Source organism: Chiloscyllium punctatum, chromosome 25 (genome assembly GCF_047496795.1).
Source record: "Chiloscyllium punctatum isolate Juve2018m chromosome 25, sChiPun1.3, whole genome shotgun sequence".
In the NCBI taxonomy this organism is placed as follows: Eukaryota; Metazoa; Chordata; class Chondrichthyes; order Orectolobiformes; family Hemiscylliidae; genus Chiloscyllium; species Chiloscyllium punctatum.
The window spans coordinates 49,344,110-49,367,244 of record NC_092763.1 but is presented as its reverse complement, the minus strand read 5'-3'; the positions used below and the strand labels follow the sequence as shown (position 1 = coordinate 49,367,244).

Below are 23,135 nucleotides of genomic sequence, written 5' to 3'. Positions count from 1 at the left end.
TTAAAAGGATAGCATTGTTTTCAACTGATTTTGAACTGATCTAACTTAAGCAACAAAAAAAAATGTGTTCTAGATTCAACTAGCTTTTGTTGAAAGTACTTAAAGGATAATTTTAATTGTATGGTTACAATTTCAGGGTTACATCCATTGTTCTGAAGTCCTGTGCCAGAGGAAATAATTTCTACTTACCATATCAAATCCTTTAATCATTATTTTGAATACTTCAGTTAAATCACTACTTAATTGTCTATATTCAAGATAATACACGCCAGATTATGCATAAAGTCCTCATGACGTAACTCTTCTAGACAGTGATATTATTCTGGCAAGAGTCTACGCTGGACTCCTGACAAAACTAATATGCTTGCTGACATGAGGTATCCAAGACCCTGAATAGAGTAGGAAAAAGCAAGGACTGCAGATGCTGGAGATCAGAGCTGAAAATGTGTTACTGGAAAAGCATAGCAGGTCAGCATGTGTTGCACTTTTCCAGCAACACATTTTCAGCCCTGAATAGAGTACTCTAGATGCAGTCTCAGAGTCTATGACATAGTATCCACATTTTCATATTTCAGCTACTTTGAAAAAAGGCTAATCTATCGTTGACAATAAAAAAAAATTGCTAACAAAATTCAGCACATCTGGCATCATCTTTGGAGGGGGAAACAGAATTAGCATGGAGTTGAACATGACACTTCTCCAGAGCACAAGTCAGACAAACGCAGAGTTTTATGCTATTGAAAGAGGGAAGGGGAGCAAGAGCAAAAACAAAAACAAAAGGAAGACCTGCATTAGACAAGCAGGAGTTTAAATAACAAAGATGTCATAGAATGAAAGGCAAAAAGTGAGCAGCTGACTGGCATAACTAGAACACAAGCAACTACATCAACGACTTTTATTTGTAGGAAAGGAGGCAAGTTAAATGAGAAGTTGTTTGATGGAAAAAACAGTGGAGGCAGGAGAATGGTAGTACATAGGGACTGTTTGGGTCTCTGTTCAAAAGGTAGTAGTAAGCGCAGAGCATCTCTATCCCCTATTGAGCAGTCAAAGGTTCAGTCCAAACATTCTTTTAGGTGAAAAGTAGCAATTTACTTTTATTTCTTTGAATTTAATCTATCATGGGCAGCATAGGTGGCTCAGTGGTTAGTACTGCTGCCCTCAGTGCCAGGGACCTAGTTCGATTCCAGCCTTGGGGACCATCTGTTTGCATGTTCTCCCCACGTGTGTGTGGATTTCAACCAGGTGATTCAGTTTCCTTTCATAGTCCAAAGATGTGGACATTTGGTGCATTGGTCATGTAGGCTAAGTGGATTAACTGTGGTAAATGCAAGGTTACAGGGATAGGGCAGGGGGCTGGGTGTGGATGGGATGCCCATTAAATGCCCCCTTTCTGAACTGTAAGGATTCTATTCTATGATTATATTGTATTCATTGTGCACAATAAGTTTTTCTCTACACTGGAAACACCAAATGCATATTGGGTAACTGCATTACAGTACATTTTCATGCAGTCTGCAAACGCGACTCAATTTATAGTCACTTATTTTAATTCAGCACCTTGTTCTCATGCTCAGTTTTGTATCCTATCTGCTGCAATGCTCCAATGAATTTCAAAGAAGCTCAAGAAACACACCTCACCTTCCAATTAAGCACTTTACAACTTTCTGGATGCAGAGTTCAAGATTCTCACAGCATGAACTAATCTTGTTTTGATTTTATTTTGCCAGGTGCCAGACTATCTTGTTTTCACATTTCTGTTTTCAGACAGTGCTACTCATTATCCTACCATTAACACTTAGTGCTGGACTAATGAAGTTTCTTTACCATAAATCAGTCCTTTTACCTCTTGATTCAGGACATCTTCATTTACCCTCTAAGAATTTACTTATTTTCCCTCTTTCAATAGCATAAAAATCACATTTCTATCTCTCTTCAGTTCTGAAGTCAAATTAGATTCAAAATGTTATTACTTTCTCCACAGATTCTGCTAGACCTGCTGAGCATGCCCAACGCTTCGTTTTTACTTCAGATTTCCAAAACCTGGAGTATTTTGCTTTTATTCAAAAATTCCACTAAGTCATTTAAACAACTAAGATCTCTTTGTATCTCAACAGGCCCTAAACATCTTGGGTATTAAACATTGCTAAAAAGAAACATTTGTTTTGTACTCATTGGGACTGAGATGCAAGAAGCAAAGCTTTGAAAAGGAAGAACAATTTAAAATGCACAAGTTGACTGGTTGGACCACTGTTGGCATGGAGGTGCAGCAGGAATTTTTGAATGGTCAAATCTTTAGCTGATTAAGCCCAAACCAGGATGAGACTAGTCAGGGCATTGCCATACCCTGCATTTCTCCATAGCAGTCTCCAAAACTCAATGAGAAATGTACACAATCACAAGCCACACTCTGAAGATTGGGGACAATATTTCATCCTCACTAACACTCAACACTGGAGCCCCCCAGGGGTGCTTACTCAGCCCCTACTGTACTCACTGTATACCCATGACTGTGTCGCCAAATACCAGACTAATGTCATTTACACGTTCGCTGATGACACCACCACTGTCAGTTGAATTTCAGATGGTGACAAAATAGACTAAGATTGGAGGTGGAAGACCTGGAAAAATGGTGCAGAGAACAACCTAGCTCTCAATGCCAACAAAACCAAGGAACTCATTATTGACTTTCGACAGGATATTACTCTTGGCCCCCTCTACAATGTTAACAGCACAGAGATAGAGGGAGTGGAGAGTGTCAAGCTCCCAGGAATGGACATCCACAAACTTTCTTGGACGCACTGGTTACAAATGCCCAATGTCTTTTTCCTCAGGCAGTTGAGGAAATTTGCCCTTGCCAACTTTTATAGTTATAGCATTCTATCTGTATGTATCACTAGCTGGTATGGCAACTGTACCATTCAAGATCGGAGACAGTGACAAAGTGGTGAACTTGGCCCGGACAATCACAAAAGCCAACCTCTCATCTATAGAATCCATCTACCTGGTCTGCTGTCAAGGAACGGCTGCCAGCATTCTCAAAAATCCATCCCACCCTGGCAATGTTTTTTTTCCTACAACCTTTACCATCGTGGAGAAAATACAGAAGCCTGAACAAACACACTAGCCGGTTTTATAACAGTTTCTATCCTACTGTTAGGATACTGAAATGGACCCTCAAACTCTTAACATTCGCCTGTACCTGTTTTTGTTTTTGCTGCTGATTACCTATTATTTACTTATCTATGCTACTTAACTATGTGCTCTGTCTGTATTGCTCGCAAGACAACGCTTTACAATGTGCCTTGGTACACATGACAAATTCAATGTGTGAACAAATTCCTCTCGGATACAAGCAGCAAGTCTTGTGTGAGAATATGTACTTTCTTATAATGTTATCCATTTGCATAATTAAGCTCCACCAAATTTTGAAATGGTTTCTGGTGTAAATCTTAACACAGTGACAATACAATAGCTTTAAGAGGTGTTATGTCTGTTTTTTTTCAAAACAAAAATGAGGGTCAAGATAGAAACATCAAGCACTCAGTTTCAAGTTAAGGTAAATAGTTTAAGAGACCTTCAGGACTTTAAAAGAAATGTTGGAACAATAGAAACAACATGAATGGGTGGAAACAGGGTTTTAGTTCAGCTTTCAGTAGTTGCTGGGGATTTGAAGCTGCCATACATCTTTCCCTACTACTGCAAAACACTCAAGTTGTCTCTCTGCCAGGATTTTCTCTTATGTTCTTTACTTCTGGACTACAAAAACATTGCATATTAGACAATCCATTTGACTTAATTTGTCTTTGCCAAGTGTGTGTTTAAGGAATATTAACATATTGAAACAGTCACTTTTCAGTAGTTAAATAATTTATTATTCTGTTAAGTTTTTCAACAGAGTTAAAGTTAGACCAATTCTTCCTTTTGCTTGCATCTTAACTATAAAGTAAAGTGTCTTTCTTAAAGCCAAGTAGCAGAACCAATTGAATTACTTCTGGGACACAGCATCTTACACTTGCCTTTAGATAAGAAAAAAGTTTGGGTTGATGCAATCTCCTTAATATATCTGAAGGGGATTTGGTCTGGACCGTAACAGCACAAAAGTGTTGGAGTAAGAGAGTCTACAGGCTAGAAAGTGACCCTTTCACCCATTGAGTCTGTGCTGGTTGAAGATAACTACCTAACTGTTTGAATCCAATTTTTCAACACTTGGCCATGGCCTTGGCATCGTGAATGTACATCTAACTACTTAAATGTTGAGGGTTTCAGGCGGAGTTCCAGATGCCCATCACCCTCTAGGTAAAAAAGAATTTTCCTTGGAACCCCTCAAAGCCTCTTGCCCCTTACCTTAAATCTATACCCCCCCCCCCACCCCCACCCCAGTCACTGATCCCTCCACCAAGTGGAACGTTTCTTTCCATCTATCCTATCTATTCCCTTCAAATTAGATACATCTTAATCATGATTTCCCCCCCCCTCAGTCTCCTCTGCTTCAAAAGAAAATAACCCATCTATCCAATTACTTTTCATAAAAAAAAGCTCTTGAGCCCAGCAAAATCTCCTCTGTACCGTCTGCAGTGCAATCACGTCCCTCCTATGATGTGAATTCCAGAAGCACAACAGTCTAGCGGCTGTCCAATACTTGGGTGTAATTCTAGTGATGGACATGATGTTCTGAGGTTTGCAGCCACAGACAAGCAGCCCACTGCAAAAAGGTCAAAGTGGTGTGTTGTTTGATGTAGTTGGCCAGCTGCTGCAATGTACAGCCTACATACATGATACAGCACTGAAATTCATATACCACAACACTCAATTGTGTGCAGGCAGAACAACTTTTTTTCTTTGATGACAGCACTGTTGTGAAGAATGACTCATTGCTACATTGCAATGTAGCAGCATGAGATGGCCAGCTTTACCTGTTGCTCAAAGTTTTAAATTTTACTTTCTCCCAGGGTAATTTAAAGTAGATTGGGCTCTTTCCGTGACAAAAAGTGTCAGCAGATGTCCACTCAAGTTCGAGTATTACGTTGTGAGTGATCTCACTCTATAAAATAATCTGATTTTTTGGATCTAAAGAGAATGGCCTCAGACAGAATGCCAATCACACTAACTTAAACTATCAATGTCCTTTTGCAACTTAACGCGGTCAGCTAAACGTGGATGTATGGCTTTTTATTCTTTGAAAGTCATTGATAAATATATTGTAAGCTGAGGCCTGAGTACAGATCCCTGAGGCACATCACATTCAGCCAGTGTACAAATTCAGTAGATCTGTCTTTTACTTCAATAAATTGAAGTCTATGCCAGTAGCAGAAGGAATTGGTGTCAATCATTTTTGTTAGTTTCTTTGCAACCAGGAGTATTCTGGAAAAATGTTGATCTAAAAAACATCCTTGAAAATCATGAGCAGAAATGGAACAGTACTGCAAAAAAGTACAGATAATTAATATTTTTCATTTCAGTCTTCTATACTATAAACCCAAATGTTTTCACACAAAGTAAAACAAGTGGATGCAAGTAAACAATACTGATTACATTGCAGCCAAATCACAAATTAAGCTCACCTGACACAAAAAGAAAGCCAAATGATGTAATAATTATTTAGCAAATGGAATAATTAAAAAAAAACTTACCTCCCCATGCGTTAGCTACTGAGGTTGATATTGCTGGTGTGCTCTGTACAGCAGGTACAAAAGCTGACTCCAGGTTGAAGATATCATTGGACAAATTAGGGGCACTGGACAAGAAACCAAAATATTCCAAATTAATGTCACAGAAAGATTTCCAAGATAACCCTTTGCCCAAGGCTTCTAAAATATTTGTAACTACCTTTCTGGTTAGTTACAGGGATGCCAGGAGTGCGGAACTCAACTGGAAACCCATAGTATGCAACTTTTGTTCTCCTACTTCTTGGATAAAACAAACCTATTTGTACATTGTTGATGCATACTGGATCCACTGGAAAGGTAATAGTAAAGTATCACGCTTTGCGCCACCTTCAATCACCAGTTCTAATTTCCAAAAAAACCTCAAGTACCAGATACTTAGAGTTTGTTTCCACTGAAAACATTACATTTGGTTGATAATAAGCAGAACACTATCAATATGAAAGTGCTTTTTGATTGAAAATGTGCAGGAGCCAATTAACAGCATATCCAATTCCTTGGTTCTTCAAAACAAAAAAAGGCCAATTCTGGAAATGTATTCGAGCTGTTAAAGACAAGGAGTTAAATGTAAATAGTGCAATTCTCTCTGCTACTTCCATTGTCACCTACTGAATATCCAAAATAATTGACAATATTGGGCAAATAATTTGGATAAATTAAATCAAATGAAAACATATTTGCAAATAATTAGATGAATCATTAACCACATTTCAGTAAATTACTTGCAAGTTTTCTCTTGTAGCATTGCAAACAAAAAACCTTGGAAAGAATGTGAAGGAGAACTGCATATACAGGTGCGCCATGTGGATCTTCTACATTTATAGAAGGTGGAGAGGCACAACTACAGTTATATGAACAAAAACAATTGGTTCAAGTGCCAGTGACTGCTGCACTGCTGTTTCAATAATGATCAGGTAAATGCCTCCTTTTGTAACTGATAACTATGATTCCAAGCCCAGCCACAGGGTGCCAGATTTAGTGGAAATTAAAAAAATTATACACAATTAATATGTAGCTCATTGCAACCGATTAGTTTTGTAAAGCTTACAAGTCAAGTTACTCACATCATCTAATTAAAAATATTCAAAATGCCAAGTATTAATTTGTACATTGAACAATTGACGTTATGGTTGGAAATTTGTCTTATATATTCCCATGAACATTAAACATCAAAATCAAAGCTGAGCCTCTTCTCAATTTGAAACAATTTAGTTATACAGGTGTGTTTCATTTTCCAAGGCAGAATAATTTCACAATTTCTGCACTGGACAATAATTGCATTTTCAAGTTTCACAACTTTTAAATAGCACTAATCATTTATGGCACCTCTCAAGACTAAAGTAACTGTAGCAAATAAAACAGAAAGTGCATGCAAAAATCAGCACATTAGTATTTCATACTTTCATCTGCTTCAGTGCTGTTTTATTTGCAAGCTTATCTGGAGCAGAAACTCAAGACATATTTTCCAAAATTGACTTGGATATCTTGATCAAATAATTTAGTTTCAAAATAGACATCTTAAGATATTGAGAAAATTGAAAAACAAACCAAAAACAAAAACATACAAACTACAGATATGCAAAACTGCTTCAACTAAAATGACTAAATAGACCAGGACTGTTCCTCTGCATTTGTGACCAGATATATTGGCAATCTGGGTGTAATAGACATTAAGAATTTTACAAAATTGCAGATCTGGGCAAGTGAATTTCACATGAAACTACATCATGAAGTCTCCTTGAGTTTTTTGTTCACACATTAAACCTTCTGAACAAAGGAATCTCCGACTCTACAAGTCATACCTCAGGCTCAGATTTCAATATTCTCCAATAGACAATAGACAATAGACAATAGACAATAGACAATAGACAATAGACAATAGACGCAGGAGTAGGCCATTCTGCCCTTCGAGCCTGCACCGCCATTCAATATGATCATGGCTGATCATTCCTAATTAGTATCCTGTTCCAGCCTTATCTCCATACCCCTTGACTCCACTATCTTTAAGAGCTCTATCCAATTCTTTCTTAAAAGAATCCAGAGACTGGGCCTCCACTGCCCTCTGGGGCAGAGCATTCCACACAGCCACCACTCTGTGTGAAGTAGTTTCTCCTCATCTCTGTCCTAAATGGTCTACCCCGTATTTTTAAGTTGTGTCCTCTGGTTCGGCACTCCCCCATCAACGGAAATATGTTCCCTCCTGCCAGAGTGTCCAGTCCTTTCATAAGCCTATACGTTTCAATCAGATCCCCTCTCAGTCTTCTAAACTCAAGGGTATACAAGCCCAGTCGCTCCAACTGTGCTTAAATCAAGAGACTTTCAACATTGATGTCTTACTTTAAGAGACATCAGAAAAATAGAAGTGACTTTTCTGGTATTTTAATTATATTTCATTTCTTTTCAAATTTAATCCTGGAGATCTGTTCTGTACTACTGTAAAAATGCATTAGAAAATACTCAAACAAATCACTTTTTAAAAAGACGCTTTCCCCAACTGCAGGTTCATAAAGATGCTACATCTAAAGAGCACTTTAAAGGTTCAAATAAAAATATATTCTGGTTTGAGTCTGATGTTTCTGTGTGCTGATTATGTTAATTTAAAATGAATGCATTTTAAATGACATGGAGGAAGATTTCCACATTTTTTTCCTCATCTGTAAAATAGAGAGTGATCGTGAAATGCATTTTTGCATCTTAATTCAATATTGATTTTATGCTTTGCTTGGGTGCAAACCGTTAACAAATATCACGGTCTCTTCCGGATGCATCCAACCCGAACCATGACCATTAACCTTGCATACCCAAATACTTGCAGTAGATTTCAATTTGATTCATCACCGCCATAACTAAATTTTTAAAATTTAATCTTTTTGTTTCTTTCCATTTAGAAAGATGATATTTAATCAATATAGATTGGGATAGATAGGGATTTTTTAAAAAAAAATGCTACATCAAGCATGTCTTAAGAAGCCAAGACTGTTGAGATACCATTCCAGACCACACAAGCCTTTGGATAATTTAATTCAAAGTTAAGTCATAAGTTTCCTAATGATGCTACTTATACAATCCAATTCTCAGAAATTTGCTCTACTTTCTTTACCTTGATTTATTAAAATATCCAAAGCAATTCACAAGTTACTTGGATACATCAAATCACTGAAGTTAGTTGTCAGATAGTGAATGATTAGACATTAACTACTTCAATGAATTTAATGAAAAGTTGTGTACCTGTTAGTATTTGTTGCTGGTGCAGCTACTGAGAACAGATCAACTGTTGCAGTTGTACTGATACTTTTCCCTGATGTGGAGCTTGGGGAGACCGTTGTGGATGCTGTTGCTGACTGGGGTGGCACAGGCATTTCTTTGTGTCGCTGCTCCTGTCAAGAACAGAAGAGAGATAGATTTCTCAGGTTGTTCTTGCATAAAGTACAACATAAATTAAGTGAATTCGGCTGATTATTTAATGATGAGCATTACCTACCTGCATCACAAATCCAGGTGGAATAGCATCGCACTTTGCCTACATTGGCAGAAATTACAAATTAGGCACAGCTAGCTAGGGGGAGTGTGTTCAAACCATGGAGCCACAAATTCACCATACTTCAGAAGGTGTCTTTAGAACTAAGCACACTATCTTGACTGTTCCTTTTATACAACTGCCTATATTACTGGATACAGCTGATGTATTTCACTTGGACAATCTGCATCCCTACCCAGTGACTTGGTTGAGGGGTAGGGTTGAGGCAAAAAAGGTATGAAAGGAAGACAAGAAAATTGGTTCTAAACTGCTAGTCACTCTTCTAGGAAATAGTGTACAAAACCTGATTAATAGCACAAAATTTCTAGGTAGTGATGCATACATTATACATTCAAACTACACACTAATTATAGTATATGACATGCTGACACAAACAGGCTGTTTGGCCCAACAAATCCACAATGATCGTGCACCTTTCAAGTTTCCTTCCACATTCTTCGTCTTATATTAAATCAGCATAACATCTTTTCCCCCTTCTTAGCGATTAGATTTTTTTTCCCTACAATGCATTTATATAATTTACTACCATTAGTCCCCAAATTTCAAAAGAAAATTTCAAATCCTCAAAACACTTTGGATGAAGGCTTGTTTTCTGTATACCCTTTGATTTCTTGGTAATTACCTTACACGGCTGACTTTTAACATTTTGCGGTCTCACAAGTGGAAACACTGTCTACTCTACCAAGAATGTTTCAAATTTTAAACATCTCTAGTTGGTCTCCCCTCAAACTTCTCTTCAGGATGAAATTATGCATTTTTCATTCTTTCTGCTAGAAAGAATGCAAGGTCATTCTTATCATTCATCTAAACGTTTCTGTGCTCTCTCCAATGCCTTTACAATCATCTGAATAGTACAGAAACGAGAATTGCATATACCACAGAAGTCTAAAGGTTTGATATAAAGTTAACAACCTGATTTTCAATTCTCTCCTTCTAGAAGGCTTGCTTTTGTTAAAAGCCCAAAAGTAACTGGTGATTGATATTTCTGTACTTACAGATCCCTTTGCTCTTCTACCCCATTTAGATCCTTATTCATCAAATAATACATAAATTTTGGTGAGGGGAAAATAAGTTAACATCTGTGTAAATGATTTTTGACATTAATAAACTTAGAGGATAGGTATATTAGCAGTTGTTGCAATGAATATTCCCTCTAATGTTTCTTGGTTTTATGCAGCTTGTTGGTATTTTCAAGATAGCAGTGCAGCTATGTACAAGAAGATCCTAAAGGCCATCATGGTTGTGTGCAGCCTACTGGTGTTACACAACTGCACAGTGAGGGAGGAACATAGAACTTTATAGTGCATGTCTTTCAGTCCTCTGTTGCGCCAACTTGCAAAACCACTATTCCACTCTCATCCATATGCTTATCAAATGACCATTTAAATGCCCAAAAAGAAGTTGAGTCTGCTACTGTTTCAGGCAGGACATTCCACGCTTCTACTACTGAATAAAGAAACTACCTGATATCTGTCCTATATCTAATCGGCTTTCAATTTAAAGCTATGTCCCCTCAGATGCCATCCCCATCTGAGGAAAAAGGCTCATGGTCAACCCTATCTAACTGACTACCTTATGTGTCTTAATTAAGACACCCCTCAGCCTCCTTCTCCAACAAAGACAGCCTCAAGTCCCTCAGCCTTTCCTCCCAAACCAGGCAACAGCCTAGGAAAAGTCTCCTCTGAACCTTTCCAGAGCTTCCACATCCTTCCTCTAATGCAGTGACCAGAACTGCACACAATACTCCAGGTGCAGCCACACCAGTGTTTTGTACAGCACAAAGCTAACATACGTAAGTCTTATTAACAGCCCTATCAACCTGGGTGGCAACTTTCAGGGATCTACTTACATGGTTACAGATACAGCTCATCTACACCACTAAGAATCTTACCATTCGCCAAGTACTTTGCATTCCTGTTACTCCTTCCAAATGGCAGTCTTCCTCAGTATTGCCCAGCTTCTCCCCACTCTTCAATTTAATGTAATTCAAAAAGTTGGAAATGTGTTTTTGATTTCAAAGTCTAAATTGTTAATATAGTCAGTTGTCCGAGTATTGGCATTTGTGGGACTCCAGATTTCACCATTTTTTATTCTGAAAAGTTGTGTTTTATCCTTACTTGCTGCTTTGCAGCCAGCTAGCCATTATAGTACATGTCGCCTGGCTCTACATGCTTTGCTAAGATAGTGTGATGAATATGAAAGGCCATTTGAAAATCCAGGTAATTTGCATGCACTTCACTGTTTCACTCAGTTGCCTTTTCAAAATGGATTTTAAAAAAGGTTGGTAAGGCAAGATATCCCTTTTGGAAATTCATGCTCCCATTTTTCTAATTGTCGTTTAACAGGGATGCCATTATTTTACTTATGGCCGATATTAAACTATCTGGTTTAAATTCCCTGGGCATGTTTGGCTTTCCTTGTTAAATACAGTTATACTGTTAGATATCAGCTAGTCCCCCAGATCTACAGCTGCTGGTCAATCGTGGAATGGGCACTTAAGATAGCAACAAGCTACTGATATTTATATGTTTTAATATCTTCGCAAAGAAGGGGGGAAAAAAAAAGGAAATAATGTGCTTTCTGAAACCTTGTACATTCTAAACAAAAATTATAGACCCAATACAAGTAGCAGGAAAACTGGCAAAATCCAGTTTCAAGAGGAAGTTTACTTCATTGTGATTGGAGTCAAACTATTTGACAAAACAAATTCAATATAACCTCACTCATGGATAGATCCAAACATGCCATTAGAGTTCTGTTTCCAGGCCTAATGTTATGATTACAATGTGAAATAAGTTTTTTTTTGTTGTATAGGCCACCATATGCAGCTAGAAAGAAATCTTCACAGAAAAGATTGATCCTTTATGTAAAGGACTGAACAGACTTTGAAACCGTGCGACTCAACATTAACAAAAATAAAAAAAAACTTATTCAAGCCTATCAAATGGAATTTTAGACAAATATTGACAATTTTAGAATTATACATTCACATCAAGTGGCTTCAAGAAATTTTTCCAGGATCTACATTTTTAAATGTTTTATATAAGAAAATGAGAAAAGATTCTTACCCCAGTCTGCAATTTGCTTTTGGATTAAAATCAAAATGACTTGAGATCATAATTTTCTGGCACTTCAACTTAATGCAAAAGCATCTAATTTCTTCAACAGTGAACCCATTTTGATGGCAGTTCGATGATTAACAACTTTAGGGTGCTTTTGATCATGATAGGGTACAAAATTCAGTTAATTCTGATCTGTTCACAATGCAGATATGTACGGGTCAAATCTCTGTAAACGAGCAACTTTTTAAAAACAAATTCAAATCATCAATAAAGTCCATCCTATTAAGATGGAACATTGCAATCTGATTTCTCTCAGTCTCTGATCTCTGCACAATCAATCACTAACATGACACTAGACTATCAAGTGGACATTGAACCAAGTGAGACAGATATGAAAGCGTATTTCAATCAAAAAAAGGGGTTTGAACAGAAACAGACTTGCCATTCCCTTTACATTTTTAATTCAGATGTCTCAATCAGTACCTCTTCCTTGCATCTGGAAAAGATTGCTGCAGAAGCACAGATATGAAGTTGTCTTACAAAAAAGGTACAGACCAAGTCAGTCGTCATTTAACACTTTCACTTTTAAGTGGTGTTATTGGTCCCTACAATATCATAACATTAAAGTTAGTTCTACGATACTCGATGATATTTACCAGATATGGCTGTGCCATTTTGGTGAAATTTTTCTTGTTCTTTAAGAGGAGATTCCTCCCCATATTCCAGCTTAGATATGCTCCTTTACCGGACCCTCAGAATGGAGCTCCAGACACTGCTGTTGAATACACAACTGTCCAAGGTCTGCACCAGGAAGTTTTTAAACAGTACCCATCAGGCTTATTCATCTGCCGGCTTGAGTTGGTGATAATTATAACTGAAACCAATAGCTTTAATGCCTTGCTGGTCAAAAGAGGAAGGCAGGCTAAGGCTCCACAGCTAGCGGATACTGGAGGGATGGTGGCCAGCAAAAATATATATATTAAAAAAAAAGAGTATGGTACCTCTCAAAAAGATGCTATCAGACAACTGCTGTGACATTAGTGATGCCACATGCTCTATTTTTGAGGGGCTGGGAGAGAGCAAAAACACATTTTGGAGGGTCAAAGAGGGAGCTGATCTGCAGTTACCAGGTGGATCAGAGGGGTATGTTAGGTTGTGATCAGGGGTAGGACAAGGAGGAAAATCATTTTCTTTCTCATTCTTAAAATTCATTTGAAGTTGAAATGCTTACCAATGTAAGAAAAATTAACATGAACATAAATGTTTAAAATGTTTTCTTCATCTCTGATAAGGAAGACCCTGCAGAAATATCAATTCTAAAAGGAACCTATGTTCAGTTAATAATAGTATTCCTGAAAATTGCAACTTTAGATGGAATGGCATTAAGTGAGGACTTCCTTTAAATTGCTGAACACCCCCACCACAGAGATGACATTTTCCATGCAGAAAAATTTTAACATCCAATTTCTCCTTCTCCAATATTCAACATTGAACAGATTTTAAGGTAACTCAAATGTCAACAGTAATAAGGACAACTTCAATTATCTGAAATGCTTCCAAAGTTAATTCACATTTGGTTTCAAGTAAAATTACACAGCAAATGAACAATTAATTCCATTTACTCTTCCTCCTCTCTAACAGCATAAAAACCATTATCTAGCTCCTTTCAATTCTGAAATAGCTTCAGACTAGAATCAAAACACTAACTGTTTCTATCAGAGATGCTGCCATAAATGCTGGGCTCTCTAGCATGTTGTTATTTGTTATAATTGATTTTAATTAATCCTTTCCTTCCAAAGAGAAGGATAAAAGTGGTTTGGAAAATTAAAATGCTCAAGGAGGTGCAGGGCAGTTGGAAGAATGTGAAGAGAATCTTTTGCAGTAGACTAAAGCCAACCCAACATCAAGTACTCCTCTAGTCAAACAGAGCAAAGCAGACATGGGGAGAACATGCAGATTCCACATGGACAGTAGCCCAAGGCTAGAATCAAACTAATGAAAATCAATAGTCCAATTAAGTTTCCACATCAAATGCATTCATTTTTATCTTTGAATACTTGTGTGAAGTTGTCACGATTATAAGTATTTAATACACTAGACTATGAATAACAATGAGGTAAAAAAATGACTGCAGATGCTGGAAACCAGATTCTGGATTAGTGGTGCTGGAAGAGCACAGCAGTTCAGGCAGCATCGAAGTAGCTTCGAAATCGACGTTTCGGGCAAAAACCCTTCATCAGGAATAAAGGCTTTATTCCTGATGAAGGGCTTTTTCCCGAAACGTCGATTTCGAAGCTACTTCGATGCTGCCTGAACTGCTGTGCTCTTCCAGCACCACTAATCCAGAATATGAATAACAGTATCCAACTTTTATACTAACATGAGTATTGCTTGTTTTGATATTAAAATTACACAGGTAGGGAACTAAAGGAGCATTTATTAAAGATAAAATGAGGTGTAAGGCAGCCTAGATCCAAAACTGAAATCTTAGGTGTAAGATTTTCAAACTAGACACTCCTTCATGGAAACTCAGGAAGAGTAGTATGCCATTTAGCCTTTTGAAACAGTTGCGCAATGAGAAATCTATACCATAACACTGCCCCAAGTACCTTGAAACATTTGTCTAACAAAAATTGTCAATCTCAGATGTAAAATAACTGTTGATATAGCATCAGTTTGCAGAAGAATTGCAAACTTGTACTGGTATTTATGTCCAAAAGAGGTTTCCAATCTCAGTCCTGCAAGGTTTACCTCAAATTTTAAATTATTTCCCCTTGTTCGACACAATCAGTAGAATGAATTTTGAACTATCCTAACTACTCTCCTTAAAAATGAAAATTTTGATAAAGTCACCGTTTAACCCAAAAACAGATTATGGCCCTTTGTACAATATCTTGTAAGTTAACTTTTGGAATTCAGATAACATTCCAGTAAGCCTGTACTACATTCCTTCCTTAGAAAGGAGACTTTTTAAAAAATAGGTTTATATAATTGAGGCTAATCCTAATCTTTTATAACCATTATAACCTAGCGTTTTTTTTTCTGAAAAACACTTACAACATCGTTAATACAATTCTTTGATGATTTGGGGTGGCATGGTAGCTCAGTAGGTAGCACTGCTGCCTCAGTACAAGGAACCCAGGTTTGATTCTAGCTTTGGGCTACTGTCCATGTAGAATCTGCATGTTCTCCCAGTGTCTGCAGGGGTTTTCTCCAGGTGCTCTGGTTTCCTCTCAGTCCAAAGATATGCAGGTTAGGCAGACTGGCAATGTTAAATTGCCATGTAGTATTCAGGGATACACAGGCGACGTGGATTAGCTGCAGGAAATGCAGGGACAGGTTAGGAAGGAGAGTCTGGGTGGGATGCTCCTCAGAGGGTCAGAGTGGACTTTGTAGACTGAATGGCCTACTTCCACACTAAGCTTTCTATGGTTTGAGGGACCTGTCCATGACATTTTAATGATTTATGGATCTAGACATCTTTTGAAATCTCCACTGTTTCTACCATATCATTTAAAAATAAATTGAATAGAATAATTTGTAAGTCCTTTGCTGACCTTGCAAACACCAACCATTTTGCCTAATTGATTAACATCTCTGGATGTTGTTAGCTTTGATTAATTTTACATATTCATCTACACTACCTATAATGCTCCTTTTACGACATCAGAACTAGGAGCAGTAGGCGGCCTTCTGGCCCTTCAAAGCTGCTCCACCATTTAAGATAATGTCTGAAATTTTCATGGCTTCAGCTCCACTTATCTGCTCTCACCATAACCCTTAAATTCTTTTGCTGTTCAAAAATTCTTAGCTTTACTGTAGAAGCTTCAATCATTTCACAGGGCAGGGAATTCCACAGATTCACAAACCTCTGGGTGAAGACATTCCTACTCAATTCAGTTCTAAACCTGCTCCCCCCAATTGTGAGGCTATACCTTCTGGTCCTAGTTTCACCTGCCAGTGGAAACATCCTCTCTACTTCTCTTATCTACCCCATTCATAAATTTTATGTTTTTATAATATCTGCCCTCATTCTTCTAAATTCCAATGAACATAATCCCAGTTTACTCAGTCTCTCCTCATAAGCCAATCCCTTCAACTCCAGAATCAACCTAGGTGAACCTTCTCTGCACCTCCTCTAGTGCCAGTAAAGAGACTAAAACTGCAAGCAGTACTCTAGGTGTGGCCTAGTCAGCACCCGATCCAGCTGAAACATAAACCTCCCTGTTTTAATACTCAATCTCTTTAGCAACGAATGACAAAATTCCATTTGCCTTGTAAATTACTTATCACACCTGCAGGTGATGAAACCTAAGGCTACAAATCAAATCAAAATCTCATAAGGTGGATGCAAATGATCACATTAAAACATCTCCAAGAATAGAGGATCTATCCCCATTGCCCAGGCTAATCTTATCCTTCAAATCAATAGCTCTCAAAAAAAGTCATTACCACAATACTGCTTATTGAGTACAAATTAGTCATCCAAACAGCTATCACAGTGACTACTTTACAGGCAAGGAGGTATTATTCTGAAGTACTTTTGAGACATCCAGTTATCCTGAAAAATGTTCTCCATATATTAAAACAAATGCACGCACTCGTTTTTATCCAAGTTAAATTAACAATTTTGGTTACAGAGCTTTCTATTCCCTCAAGTAGCTAAGAATTACAACAAAATGTTTTACCACCCTAGCCGATAGTAATACTGAATAAATTCAATCCCAGAGTAAAACCTGCTCAACAGATTACATTTTATTCTTGCTGTTTGTTCATATGATAGTCATAGAAGTATATTGAAACCTTCTTATAAATATGTTCAAACTAAAGAACAAAGTTTACTACAAGAAAAAAATGTTTACATTATTTAAGAACCATTCAAAATATTTTCATTACAAATATGAAATAGTGAATCAACCTTTTACCCTCAAACAAGAATCATGCAGATACTCAAACCTCAAACGATCACCCAGTTTCCATTTTGGAGTTTCTTGTTCAGAAGGCACGGTTGCAATTGGTTCCTGGAGCTTCCTTCTGACGGAGTTCACTTCTGGCCCAAAATATGGGGCGATTCATCCCATGTGTGTTCAAGTATTACTTTTATTGAGTTTCATGGAAATTTCTCACAAGGACGAGCAATGTTTTCATGCAATTGCCCCAAACTCACCTCATTAACTATTACCACAGCCCTCTTGTCCCATATACAGTAACCAGACCTTTTTAAGAATTGCTAAGATAGTCCAGAAACCCTGGTGCTGGCACCACCTAAACAATGTCATTGCACATCTAGGTATTAGCAGTGTGAAACTGCCCTGCACAGTTTGGTGGACAGGCTGATACAGAAGAGAGCCCCCTTCTTCCCCAGGACTGCCAGAGGAGATCACAACACCAGACACACTGTCTGGTCAGAGGCTGCCACCCATGTCACTTTGGTCTCAACTGCCCAGAGGAACATGCAGTGATGCCAAAGGAAGGTCAATGACCTCTTCCACCAGCATCTGTGCTCTCAGTCTCACACTCTCTGGTACTGCACTGATCAGTTATCAAGGCTCATGGTCTAGCTTCTCACTATTATATGCAAAATCTTTCCTCACTTGCTCACTCTCGCCCACACCAACATCAACATCCCACACAACTATCCCTGCATGGCCTCTGCATCTTCAACTCACTCACTCAAGACATAGCACTACCTTTCCCCCACCTACACCAACAATTTAAGCTGAGCTAAACAGCTTGTTCTTCTCCTCCAATTCTTCTTTATCACTCATCATTATTAAAAATTCTATTATCCACAATACAACTGAAAAGAGCTAAGACACGTGTGGACATGTCTGCACATGGGGGTGCTGCCTGGCATTCAATTCCACCTACAAAATGGAGAAGCCTGACCACCCAAATGGCCAATTGACCCACCCCCCCAGCCATTAGATAGATGTCAAGTTCCAATCTGCTTTGTTATTGAAGGTTGACTCCCCTGACCTGACAGAGGGCTCATCCCATCGGGCTTTGAGGCATGGATGTCTGCTTGCAACGTGTTTAGTGTTTTAAACACATTGGCCAGAGCACAGCTGTGTTATTGAGATAGCACCATGCCACACAAATGGCCTTGCTTTGTACCTGCAATACACTGCAAGGCAAGATAGAAGTACCGTGAGTCTTTGAAATGTAGCTGAGAGGACAAAGCACTGACACACAAGGCAAGGCAGAGATGCTGAGAGCATTTTAGGTAGGTACAAAATGAGTGAGCATTGAGACAGCAAGCAAGAATCTCCAAGATGCAAACTGGTCCAGTCTGAGCTGGGTGCCAGCCCCAGCATGCAAAGAGTCTTCGCAACAGCACTAAACATGTGCTGAGAACCTTCAAACTGAGTCATTAAGATGCAGCGGTGTACTGTAAGCAGTTCAGAAACATGCTACGATAATGTGGAGAGATAGGCATCTGAAATGTGCCAATGTCTGTGGACGGGACGTGATGGGGTGGGGGGGGCGTGGGCGGTGTGCGTGCGCATGCACACAACTGTTAGCCTTGGACTATTCCTTCAGATAATAGCATGATGTGAAAGATGTAGGTCCAGTGGAGGAAGCAAGCAACAAAAAAAAAAAAGGGGAGTCAATAGATAACCACAGACTTTCATGTCAGGAATTCTGCATATCTACTTTCTATTCAAAATGTGTGGGTGAACAGGAGTCTGCATCATAATGAGACATGATAGATTGTAATGAAGTCGACAGTGAGAGAGAATGGCCATTGCTCAATAGCAAGAATTTCATTGACATTTGGGAACTTTGTTGGAAGATGTGGCTTGTCAGTCTTGATGTTAAGATACCCCTTGTGATTCTCATGACTCTCCCAAATTTCTCACCATAGCCCAATGCTATTTTGGGTCTGGGAGGATTCTACCCATGGGCTTTTGATAATTGCTACAGCAGTATTCTGCTGGAGTTTAAGCCACTCAGGCTATTGTCCCCAGCCTTGATAGTTTTGATAGCTGACCGATTAAAACAGCACAGTTACTCTGATAACAACTGCACACCGTGCCAGACCTTTTAGGAGGTAGTTTGAGAGATACTGGACTTGTGACTAGGCAACAGCAGTTTGTTCTTTTAAAAAAATTAGTCATTTCTATTGCACTCAACTGTTCACCTCAAGCTCTACCCAAAGGCTGTTAGCGATCATTAAAAATGTACACTTCAACAAATTTCCAAACTCCACATCAACTTCCAGACAACTGTACACCACTCTCCAAACTCAAGTGAAACAAACATGTTCTTCCTTTCTTACACATAAAATAGAAGCAAAGCTATTCATCCTTTATGCACTTTACAACCCAAGTAGTAATACCATGAATCTTCACTACAACTAGTTGAGAACCCTTACAGGTTCAAATCAAATTGCCTGTTCATCATACCTGCTACCTCCAGTCAATTTCCTAAACACGTCAATAACTCACATCGAATTCTATGAACTTCAAATTTTACCTAACAGACTCTTATAAAAGAAGCTCCATTCAATGTCTTCTGAAAATTCATGAAAATATTCATTCCTTCATCATCCTAACATCTGTTCAAAGGAAATTCAACAAAATTCATCAGGCACGACCTATCCTTTACTGATTGTCCTGACTGAAAAATTTTAAGGTGTACAATTAGATGCCAACAACTTCCAGACATTTGGCTAATTAGTTTAAGCCTTTGTTTTGTTCTTCTTTCCCATCTTTCCTTAATAACATACAAAATTATCCAATCTAAAAGGAAAATGCATATTTTGAAAGATTATATTAGGCACACCGCATATCCTTTTACTTATTTTAAAACCATGGAAAAGAAACCCATGCAGACACAGGGTGAATGTTTCAAATTTCACAGTATCACCCAAGCTGGAATCAAATCCTCACCTGTGGAGAGGTAGCTAACCACCTGGTGTATATCTACAATTTTAACAGCTGTATCTGCCTTTTAATTGTTAAATGGATGGAGTTTCATCACACTCAATTAATTGCATGTACACACATTGTTAAACTATTAACTAAATCTGGCTCATCACTCATACTTTTTTTAAAATTCACTGAGTTACGGATGCAGAAGAATATCCTGGATAACCTAAACAAATTCCATCACATGGCATATCAGAAAGGAAAGTTAAAATTTTCTAATAAAAACATTTTGCCTGTGTTATGTGTTTGCCAAATCTTTTCATTTATGCAAGCTACCAATTCACAGTTGCTACTCAGGAGTCCTGCATACAACTCCCCTATAGCCTGAAATCATTTTCTATTTCTTAAACATTACCCAAATGTTTCCATTGCCTGTTTACTTCTCTCATATCCTGCCTTGCCACTGAAATGATTTAAACTTTACTCAGTTAATTCTAATCTAAATGTGCAGATCAAAAACTGGATTCAGATACAATGCACATATGATTAAGATGCCACATCAGAAGTTCACCCTATTGTGAAATAGCTACATTAATTTAGCAGCTAGTGTCAGAAAACTTGCCTATAAAATTATAATTAATATATTGGCAACTAATGAAAGAATATTCAAATTATTACACAGTAGATTTGATTCAACACATACTGTCAATTTACTCATTTAAAATAACAATGTTTAATACCAAATCACGAAAAGGTTGGAATAGGAGATCACCACTGAAATGGAGTGTAAAATTAACTACAGCTTCTTCTCTTCATTACTATCTCTATCTCTTGAATACCTCCAATATTTTGCCACACTTACTTCTTAGAAATGGGAAGAGTTCTTTGACATCAAAATAGATGCTATTGATCCAGAGTTCTCTGATGCTCCACCATATAACTCTGAACTAGACCCAGTCTCCACACCCTACTGCTTTTAAAAAAGTGTTATATAAAACAAAATTCTTATATTAGTGCTTCTGTAATCTCTAACTGCTTCTAGAATATCTATTTTGAACTACAACCAAGAATTTTACAAGTCAATTGTAAATTAATAAAAGTAGAACAATTGAGAAATTATTTAAAAATTCTCCAAAAATCAAATTAGGTTTCAGAATTGGCAAAAAAAGCAGAGCTTTTACACTATATAAAAAAAAAAGAACGTTTTCCAGCACATTAAAATCATTACTAATGAAACGTCTAACTGCTCATTTTTGACAGTACGGAGCAGAGAATAAGCTAGGTTTGGCTTAAATAATTTGAAATTAAAAGTTGTGTTCATGCGAATGCTCCAATACCCTCAAATACAGCCAAAGTTTTAGAAGCATTAATGTTTAATAAGGAAGCCACAAACCTTGAGAGCCTGTAGCCTAGCTTGTTCCTCTTCTAGAGCGGCTTGCTTTTCCCGCTCATCAACTTTACTCAAAGACATCCCTGTGTTGGAAAGAGTGGAGACTGCATTCGAGAGAGTAGTCGCTCTGTGGAGTGGCAGAAAGAATTTAGAACACGTTGATATTTTTGCATCATTGTATTAATAGTAAAGCAGCAACGAGCTCTCCTTTTTGGACCCGGAAGACCCTTTAGGTAAAAATTTACCATGTCGGGAAAATAAATCTTTTAGTTATGAAGTGCAATTTTATTTGAGATTTTAATACTAGAGGACAAAAATTAACCAGCTTCGATGAATCAATTGCACACAAACTTAAGTATTGAGAGGCAAAGACTACAAAAACAAGGTGGTTATAGCAAGCCTCTAAGTGGCTGGCCTGTCCTTAACTAGAATAGTGTTTTCAATTCTAGACACCACACCTTAGAAAGGATGCAAAGTATCCTCTGGGTGCTCCGGTTTACTCCCACAGTCTAAAGATGTGCAGGTCAGTTGAATTGGCCATGATAAATTGCCCATCATGTTAGTTGCATTAGTCAGGGGTAAATATGGGTTGCTGGAATAGGTTTGGGTGGGTTACTCTTCGGAGGTCAGTGTGAATTTGTTGGGGTGAAGGGCCTGTTTCCATACTATAGGGATGAAAAATTTCAGCTACAGGGATACGCTGGAGTGGCTGCGGTTCTTAGGAGAAAAGTTAGATAAAATTGTTCATAATCATGAGATATCAGAGGAAAAGGGGGAGAATCTATTCTGAGTGGTGGCGAGATCAAGAACCAGAGAACACCATTTAATATGTATAGCAAAAGAAAGAACGAACAAATAGAAGGGTTTTTATTTTTAGGCGATGTGCCATGAGGATCTGAAATAAGAGCACAATGGAGGTAGATTCAATTGTGGCTTCCAAAGGGGACTGAATAATAGTGCAAAAGAAAATTTACAGGACTATAGAAAAGGTGGGCGAGTGGGAATAGCTGGGTTGCAGACAGCCACAAACATAAGCCAAGAGGCCTCCTTTTAAGCTGAAACCATTTTATGATTCCAATACTCCAACGCAAGTCAAAGCATCCATCAGAAAATAGAAAACAAACAAACAAACAACCAAACAAAGTCTTTCAGTAAAACAGAATGCGAGTATTGCAGAATGAAAACACATGTTGTGAAAACTTTTCATTTTGTATCCATCAGGGCAATTCACAAGAATGACTAAATCAGGAACAACATTGTTACATGTGAGCAGGAAGTGCTGATTGGTTTGCAAGTGGACTATGGAATTACCATGGAAAATACACCAGCTAGGTGATGACTGAGTTTATTGCCAAGCTCAGTTTACATTTAAATAGGCAGGTTGACTTAAAAGATTCATTAAGACATTGATTTGAGGAATGGACTAGGGAATGGCTCACATACTTTGTTTAGTGAAAACTGTGCATTGTACATTTTGTCTGCAAAGAACAGAACTATGCATTAATATACATAGCTTCCAGTATGCAGTGTTCCACATTACAAGCCCGACTATACTCTCATTGCTTGTGTGAACAATCGAGGAATTATTTAGCAAATAATGACCAACTG

General features: G+C 37.9%; 1 protein-coding gene across 6 annotated transcripts in view; it reads right to left on the bottom strand.

Annotated features, from left to right (window-relative positions):
• Positions 1-23,135, bottom strand: part of LOC140495924 (phosphatidylinositol-binding clathrin assembly protein-like) — a 166,028-nt gene that overhangs the window by 63,593 nt on the left and 79,300 nt on the right. For 4 of the 6 annotated variants that reach the window (XM_072595222.1, XM_072595227.1, XM_072595223.1 and 1 more), the window contains 4 exons: positions 21,531-21,654; positions 9,145-9,183; positions 8,892-9,040; positions 5,631-5,734 (listed from right to left, as the gene is read on the bottom strand). In XM_072595222.1, the coding sequence (XP_072451323.1) occupies positions 5,631-5,734; positions 8,892-9,040; positions 9,145-9,183; positions 21,531-21,654 (416 nt within the window). The remainder of the gene's footprint in view (positions 1-5,630; positions 5,735-8,891; positions 9,041-9,144; positions 9,184-21,530; positions 21,655-23,135) is intronic. The other 2 variants (XM_072595225.1, XM_072595226.1) reach the window with 1 other exon arrangement.